The 9,195-nt window shown below is 34.8% G+C and overlaps 1 protein-coding gene across 3 annotated transcripts; it reads right to left on the bottom strand.

Moving 5' to 3' along the window:
* Positions 1–540: 540 nt before the first annotated feature.
* Positions 541–7,045, bottom strand: Pen (Pendulin). 3 transcript variants are annotated; one of them, XM_011307469.1, is made up of 6 exons: positions 6,935–7,045; positions 6,720–6,852; positions 6,367–6,447; positions 4,085–5,152; positions 3,321–3,653; positions 541–1,236 (listed from the first exon to the last, which is right to left on the bottom strand). In XM_011307469.1, the coding sequence occupies exons 3-6, from the start codon at positions 6,430–6,432 to the stop codon at positions 1,141–1,143; spliced, it is 1,563 nt and encodes a 520-aa protein (XP_011305771.1). In that variant the 5' UTR covers positions 6,433–6,447; positions 6,720–6,852; positions 6,935–7,045; the 3' UTR covers positions 541–1,140. The 3 variants fall into 3 exon arrangements, with proteins under 3 accessions (XP_011305771.1, XP_011305772.1, XP_011305770.1); XM_011307470.1 differs by having other exon boundaries at positions 6,720–6,793; XM_011307468.1 differs by lacking the exon at positions 6,720–6,852.
* Between the last annotated feature and the right edge of the window lie 2,150 nt (positions 7,046–9,195).

The following is a 9,195-nucleotide window of genomic DNA, read 5'->3' as shown; positions in this document are numbered from 1 at the left end:
GATAGATAGTCCATGCCACAGTTAAAGCTTTCTACAATCTACCGTATTATACAAATATCAAGGAGAGTTCTTTGAAAAAATTTCCCTCTGAATTCTTGTTCTGATGGCACTATAACAATTATTCAGAAAATCGTTTTGGAAGAAAATTGTCATCCATCACTCCGTACGATGCGACAAGAGACTTCTTTTCGTAGTCAGGAAGTTCCTGATAAAATAGTACCAAACCAAAGTATTTATGACTGCGTTTTTCGTCTCTATTTAGCCGACCTGTAGCTACGGCGTTTCTGAGGCAGCGAGTTTGGTGAGCCCAGCCGCAGGCGAGGCGGTCAACCACTCGAGTAAAAAACCACTATAACGTTAGTTCAGGAATAATATTTTTCCGCGATGATTCTCAAGTTTGGGAAATACGCAATATCAATTCAAACATCTCTGAAAACAATCCACATATCCTCTGTAGAATAAAAAAAAATGGAGAAATTTGCAAAGACTAGCAGTTCATTGAAACGAAAAGTAACCTCCACAGAGAGAAAATACAACATGTTTTTACTATCAAAAATTTTTTTTATTAATAATGAAAAATACCACCTATGCACAATAATTTGAATAAATCCTCGGTAGAACGTCAGAAATTATAAGTGACCATGGAGCCAATAAAGAATCGACCAAAATGCTGAACGCTTTGAATTAATGGAAGTAAGTAGAATTCCATAATCACCCAAACTCTAAAACCGTATGGAAGGATTTGGAACTTAATGTATTATTTTGTTGTAATAAAATAGAAAAAATCACAATTAGTTTTTCAACGAAAATATAGCGCATTTTGCGTTGATACAAAAATCGAGGAATGATCAAAAACTAACGAATATGGTCTTGCAACGAGTGGAATGCTACCAATTGGTTCGAATTCATGAGAATAAATAAAATTGTATAAGAAAAGATGTCAAATGAACTGTGGGGCAAGGTGAAGGTCCTCTTTTATCTTCACTTTCCGACACCAAAGATTTCTCAATTAATCCATAGCAAACATGCAATCTGAAAATACCTGCTGTGCTCATTCTTTATCCTTTTTAAAGTAAAAGTGTATTTATGAAATCAAAATTATGCGGGTGAAAATTAAACTAATTACTCTAGGTGACATAATTAAAACTGGAATCCGCCTTGTGGTGCTGAATCTGTAGAATGGAAGTCGAGTTGACCGTCAACCGTTGCAGGAGCAATTTGAGCACTTTCAGACTCCTGGAATAAAAAATTAATCAACAAATTAATAGTAAAAATGGGAATGGAGATTGGGAAATCTTTCACGCCAATTATTTTTTACCATCAGTACAAATGAATTCCTTGAAAAAAATCTAACGCCAATCCGTTTCTTGATACGTAAGAATAAAATACAGATAGTTAAGGGAAAAATTATGAATTTTCGAGTTTCCAGGCTTTAATTTTAACGTAAATTATTAAAATTTATCATGTAAATCGGCGTTACACAAGATTTAATCATTTTGTTTGCGAACGGAAGCTTTGTTATCGGTCAATTTTCCAATTTTCCAATTATCCTTGGAAATTATGTAGAATGGGCTGAAATATAACATACAAAATTTGAGCACCATATCTGTATATACGTATTGTCCATTTCGTTCACTCTTTTAGAAAATTAAAGAAACAAGCAGTTAACCATTCAAGAATATTATAGCGGCATGACGAAACTTATCCCGTCAAAACGAAAAGGTAAAGAATTCGATGAAAATTGTTGAACACGTTATTCGATTCATATGAAAGCGGTGTGCGAAATTTTAAAACCCCTACGAAAAAGATAACAATATGAATAATTTACCAATTTTCTATAATTTATGAATTATACAGGCGGTGTGATAGAGCATTATCGTACGGTTAACAGCTTAGGAAACGCACTAGAATTGATGATGCCCTATTCAACCGCGTGTACAATTAGTAACTTGAAAAATGATTCGCATTGTTATTATTCTCATACAGGTCTTGAAATTTCCTACACAGCTTTTAGATCAAACTCGAAAACAATTCGATCGATTTTAATTTTTCACGGATCAGAATATTCGTCTTTATTTAGTCTATCCCAATCGATTAAAATATGTATAGCTGTTTTCACAAAGTTTTCGAGATATTCAAACTTTGCTGTTTTTTCCAAAACAGATTTGTTAGCACGGTAACGTTGCGGAAAAAGGATGCATAGATTCATCAATTTGAAATTTGCATCGAATTTCTTCTTGGTGATGAAATGTTTGAAATTGAGAAACGGCTCAATTGGATCATTATTTCATGATATATTCCACTTTGTATCACAATCAATTTCCTTGAATATCTCGAAAACTGTTCAACCTTTTCCGATTTTCAGCCCTTTAAAATGATCGTCTCGCTGTACTCCACCTCAATGGATCAAATATACAGAACCATCCATGCTAAGTTTTCGATGTATTCTAATGTTTCTGTTTAAAAAAAAATGTTGTTAAGACCGTAACGTTGCAAAAAATTGATTCATCAACATGTTTTAAATAGATTTCTCCGATAGTCGAACTTTCCTTTCAATCGTATAATTATTCCTCCTATGCTTGCATATTTTTCCTTGTGCTTGATTCTTCTATAAATTAGAAGTAATTTCTTTTTATAACAACGTACTGACAGATGTGACTTCTTTTTTGGATGTACATCTACAAACAGGCATTGAACGGCATGGAACGGTAATATTCCCTTATTTTTCATTTGATTCTCCGAAATTATAACTTAAACCACTTGAAAAAATCAAGCGATTGGCTGAATACGTATGCTGATAAAATAGTAATAGCAGGAACCTCTAGTTTCCAGGCCTATGCTTTGAAAGACATGTTTAATGTATCCCTGTCAAGTCAATAAATTTACGGACGGAAGCATTATCAGATTCTTTTTACTCCTGCTTCTTTTACTTCTACTTCTCAAATCCATCCAAATTAGTTAATTTGTCTGATAGCGGGCGGCGTATAAAGAAAATTGACTGCTCTTAGGGAATATGCAACTGTTACTTTATTTGTAATATTTTATTCTATCTATTTTTTCTTCCAATTCCAATGATAGAAAGTTTGCGAACGAAGACCAATTTTCGTTTCCATCTATAGTAGAAATTATGTTTCTAGGTCACATTCTTCTCCACCTTTGTTCTATGTTCTTTATGAATTAATCAATCTTAAGAATAAAACCCCGAAATGGAATAAGGAATAAGAAACATTTTTTTTACCTGAAACTTTGGTGCAGTTCTGCATGAAGCACAGCTTAAGCAAAGTCCTGCATAATACAGTAGGAGAAAAAGTATTTCTTACCGGTTCTGAAAAGAAAGTATCAATCATTGAAGCTGCTTTCTGGTAAATCTTTTCGTTTTCATGATGTTGAAGGTCCTCTAGTTTATCAAGCCCACGAACTTCCTCTATCATCAGAGCAACTTGTTCCAGCTGTCCCATTTTTTCTGCTGCATTCAAAATATTTGTCAATCCATCCAGGACAACAATAATTGCTTTCTGATCTTTTGCCTGCAGAATATTACAGAATGGCTTCAATACACCGTGTTGAATCAACTGCACCAACTGGGGAATTGAGCCCCCCGAAGTCAGGTTTGTCACTGCCCAGGCTGCTTCTTTTTGTGCTTTAAAATCACCCTGTGGGTAGAAAATAATAGCTAAATCACTTTCTTCGAGTTGATATTTACATAGTTTACCTGGACTAGGTAAACAATTTACAAACAATCTCTTTTCCTAAGCTGTGTAAAAGGCTATTATATTCTTCATTAGAATATGGGTAGAATACGATTTTTCTAACTTTGCTATATGTATTGGATAATGAAAAAATATATCAATGGCCTTAGTGGTGCTATTTGTAAAAATGACTACGGAAGGCTTATTTAAAATGTGAAATAAGTGAACTTAGAACAGAATGCGAGTAGTAAACTCTCTTGAAAGAAAAAATTTTTTTAACATTTAATGATCACTCAAATCTCATTAAATGTAATTCTCCAAATGCTTAGACTTTTAGAATAAGGATATGAATCAATTTCTGTGATCTTCGAAATAGGAAGAGTGATTTCACTCACCGTAGCAAGAACATGCACAAGAGGGGGGAGGATTCCAGCATTGATCACATGTTGGATCTGCTCATGATTTCCAGCAGTAATATTGCTAATGGTCCATGCAGCTTCCTTGACAATATTCACTCGCTTATGCTCTAATAAACCCTTCAAATTTGGTAATCCTCCAGCGTTAATAATAGCATCAGTCTGGGTGTCATTACCAGTAACAATGTTTCCTACGGCTCTCAATGCAGGTGTTAAAACGCTAGCCTCAGGTGAGGCTAAAAGTGCGACAAGCTTCGGGACAACGCCGGAGTCAACTACAGCCTGAATTTTGAAATTCTCACCGTCAGTGAGATAAGATAAAGCCCAACAGGTGTCTGCCAAGATGTCAGGGTCCTCTCCAGTGAGCAGACGATTGAGAACAGGCAAGGCCAATTTAACAATCTCAAATGATGGTGGTGGATTCTTATTTCTGCATAAGTTGGAAATTGTCCAAACGATGTTTCTCGTGAAGGAAACTGAAGTGTCAGTTTTTATGAGATTTAAGAGCAATGGCATACACTGTTCTTCCAATACCTGATCGCGAGCACTAGGACCATCCCCAGCAATATTCCCCAGAGCCCAAACAGCTTGCTCAGCTACATTCGTTGCTGGTGACTTTAACAACTCTACAAGTTTAGGAATAGCCCCATTACTGGCAACAATCATGGTCTGCTCTGAGGTTCCTGAAGCCACATTTGTTAAGGCCCAAGAAGCCTCGAACTGTAGCGCTGGGTTATGATGGTAAGAAAGAAATTCGATGCACCGAGGAACAATTCCTTTGCAAATCATTATGTCAATGGGCGGATGCTTCTCACGTGACAACATTTTTCTGCAAGCTTGTGTCGCTTGCAGTTGGAGTACCTCATCGGGACTATTCATTCCTGCAACTATCTCATCAATCGACATCCCTATGGGAGACTGGACATGGTCGTCTGGTGATTTCAGAGGTTCAGGTTCGATGGTCAAATTCCGACGTTTTAGAAGCTGATCATCACGACGTGCTTTGCGTAGTTCTACTGATACTTCATTACGTCTCCTACGAGCATCCTGGTGATAGACAAAATAAGGAATGAATAAATTTCCACAATATGAATTTAATTGATGAAGAGGTCAATGGAAAGATTGCTTTAACGAACGTGGTCGCTCGATTTAACGACATCCCTCTATAAGCTGCACAACTGTATGATGCGTTTCAACCTCCTGCGTTTTTCTCAAATGCTGGAATTGTGTTCTTATCACATCCAGTGAGTACTACCACTACCCAGCAGCCAATAAGAGTCACCATTAGTTAATTAATTGCTTCGTTTATTACTCATGCATCAAAATTCTTTAATGTGCAACGTGTCTTTTAACGGCTGCATATAGAGTTAAAAAAAAAACTCATCGTCAGAGTTGATAAAACGCAGAAATGCGTCTGTAAGGTTCGTCAATTACCATAAGATTTCATGTTAATCGTCGATAAATAAGGAATATAATAATTAATGTACTCTAGCCTACCCAGGATTTCAAAAAATTGGCCGAGTCGTTTTTGCATTAAAATTTATCTATACATTAATTTTTTTTTCATCTCATCGTTACTTTGATATACGATAGGACTACCTTTACCACCGCCTTACTGAACGTTGGTCTCAATTGTCTCTGTTTCAGGTTCATTTGAGAGCCCATTTTTCAGATTATAATTTTTTCTGTTTCTCTCGCTTTTTTTTGTCAATAACTACAGTTCTACTCAGCCCCGTGTTGATTACAGACACGTTCAAATTTTGCATTTTTTTACCATTTACATACATATTTGAGGTTTTTTTTTTCAATACCATAATACCGCCTTGAAAAAGTGCAGAAAATTGTAAAATATCAATTTTCAAATCTTCGTCAAGGTTCATTTTGCTGGGCTTCTTCTTTGTAATTAAAAAGAGAAATTTCAGTTATCATAGTAGCTATCGAACAAAAAAAAACCAAATGAAAAATATAATTAGTAAATGGGTGGTTAGGAAGATTCCAAAAAAAAGAGATACTTTTTTTCTAACCATGTACACTTGTCAACAAACGAGATCGATTGTGCCATTACTCATTTAGCAGCAATGGCAATGGCAGCAATATCTCATGTATAACTGTAACAAGCATTTATAATTAATAGCAAAATATTAACTTGGGGAATCTTCATTAAAGCACCTATATTGAATCAACGAGAAAAAGAAATAGTGGAAATAATTAAAAGTAATTAATGGAACCTTCAATGACATTGAAATGTTTTTCGAATTTACCTCAGTTTTGAAATTATTTTTGAACTTAGCCAAACGGCTGTTGTGATTAGCCTCAGGTGCCGGCATGATGTCAACAATGACCTAGAACAAAAATAATATCACCATCATGATTTCATGATGTTATTTTATCATCAAATGATGAGCTCCAAATTCTTCGAAAGTGATTCAATATCAACTGAAGAACTTGAAGCATTATGATCGGTGTAAAAAATAAGGGTTTCTTCGAAATGGTAAATTTTTTAATGAAAATTAAATGAATTTAATTAAAAAAAAAACACTATCTGTCATCTGAACCGCTCAATGCACTTCATTCGAGCAAATGAAATAATTAAAGAATTGAAACAGAAACTCACATGGAAAAATATTGCATGAATGAGCAAAGAAAAATTGAAAAAGTAGCCTTTGTCTTTCCTCAACTGCCGAAGTCCTTGAAAGTTTTAACGGTTATACTGAAGGGTACTTGACAGCTTTGGGCAGTGTTTATCCCTCGGGAAGAGTAAATTCATTCCTTCATTCATGTTAAATACTCAAAAAATGAACTTTTAAGTAATAAATAATTAGTACTCACCTGGTATTCACAAATAAGTAGCAGAAAGTTCAATAAAATGGTAATCCGCGACCCGCGCGATTAACGTGCAGTAATGTCGTAGCTCCAAATGGTTCGGTTCGACTTGGATCTTCCGTTGTGTGTATAACGTATATAAGAAGGGTAAGTAGTAAGCCGAGTAAGGCAGACGAGTTGCGAAAGGCGATGCGTATGCGTAGGATTCTTTGACACAACGTAATACGGCTCCCTGATCAGCGACGGCGCTAAGTGTTCAATCTCTAGCAAACCTGCATGTGTACCAGCAGAGATCATAGGGAATATTTCTCACGCCAATGGCAGAGATTATAGGGGAAATTGCTAACGCCAAAGGCGAGGCTTCAACCGCCGTATACTTGGCGCACTAATTATTGTGAATGATTAATTAACCTATCAAATAATTTGGAAATAATTTGGGGAATTTTAAGAAGAGGGTTTCATAATTTGAGGAGATCTCGTTGATTAATTATTCATTTTTTTAAATTAAAGCGTATAGTTAGCGAAAATTTCTTATTTTTTATTTTTCTTAATTGAAAATTACATAAAATCATTTGGGGAATCGATTTCTGTAGATTTCATAATTTGGAGAATTGACAAAGAGTTGATAATTAATAAATTAAATAATTAAATCAATTTCCAGCCGGGCGCGTGCGCGCATGCATACCCGTTCCATCGTTCGTCATCGGGCGCACTAATTAATGGTAATCATTAATTAACCTATGAAATAATCAGGAAATACTTTGGGGAAATTTAGGGAGTAGGCTCAATAATTTGGGAAGACCTCGTTAATTAATTATCAATTTTTTAAACTTAACGTACGAAATTAGCGAAACCTTGTTTTTTAAGGAAGAACCATTTGGGGAATTGATCCCAACTGTTCTTATAATTTGAAAAATTGAAAAAATTTCATTAATTAATAAACCAGTTCATTGTTGCTAGTTTTTGACAAATCGAAAATAAAATAATGCACTTATTCATATTGATTTCCACTCAATTTTTTCCCATTTTTTTGAACTTCAAACTTCTTTGTCAGTTATTTACTTGCTGTGTTATTATCATAGGAAAATCGTCGTTTTTCAATTAATTTTCACCGATGCACAAAAAAACTAAAAATTTATGTTTCATTCAGTTTCCCATTGTTTTCTTTCAACCCTTAATGTTTTTCTTTCATTTGACAAATCACATTATTTTGGATTTTTGGCACGAAAAAACAGAGAAATGGAAGAATCATTTCCACTCTAATTGACTAGTGTTGTCTTTAAGAAATGACGTTGTGTGAATTTTCTTTGAATTAAGTTTTCCCCTAATTTTCATGAACCTACAATGTTTTTACAAGGAAAAACGATAAAAATTGAAAATAAATCACAATCCAATTTATCGCTATTTCGACAACTCAGTGATCGAAGTTTGCTTTCCGATTGATATTCGGCTGCTGCTGGATTTATCCTCTATAAAATTAGTTAACAAGTTTTCTATGAATAATATTCAACTTTTTTTAAATGAGTGTCGATAACGAAGGAAGCAACGGGTGTGGACGTGCATATGCGCAGGGCTAGAAATTGATGTAATTATTTAATTGACTAATTATCAACTCTTTATCAATTCCCCAAATTATTCTACGTAATTCCCAACTTAAAAATAAAAAATGAGAAATGTTCGCTAACTATACGCTTTAATTAAAAAAATGAATAATTAATTAACGAGATCTCCCCTCATTCTGAAACTTACTCCCTACATTTCCTCAAAATATTTCTTAATTATTTCATAGCGTAATTAATGACTTCCATTTATTAGTGTGCCCGATGACGAAGGATGGAACGGGTATGCATGCGCGTATGCGCAGGTCTGAAAATTGATTTAAGTTTTTAATTTATCAATTATCAACTCTTTATCAATTCCCCAAATGATGAAATCTACCGAAATCGAGAGTGTGTGACAAAAACCCAGGGGCCAAAAACCCAGAACGGATATGACGCAGTTGTTGAAGTTCAGAATGACGAAACGGATTGAAGCGCCATCTCATAGAATCATGAGCAGCCCCCGTTCACTCCGTGCTACAGGTCAACTCCGGTGACTGGTAGTTGGCACCACATAATTGAAAATTCATTAGTTTTTTTATTTAGATCAATAGTAGGACCTTTGTACATCATTGTAATACAATTAAAAAATTTTGTAGACCCTTCATTATTTTTTAATTAATTAAACAAAATAATGATGGGAAGTTAGCACCCCACCCCACTAATTTC

Source organism: Fopius arisanus, unplaced genomic scaffold (assembly GCF_000806365.1).
Source record: "Fopius arisanus strain USDA-PBARC FA_bdor unplaced genomic scaffold, ASM80636v1 scaffold00054, whole genome shotgun sequence".
Lineage (NCBI taxonomy): Eukaryota > Metazoa > Arthropoda > Insecta > Hymenoptera > Braconidae > Fopius > Fopius arisanus.
The sequence above is the reverse complement of the archived record's forward strand: the minus strand, read 5'-3'. Positions and strand labels throughout refer to the sequence as shown.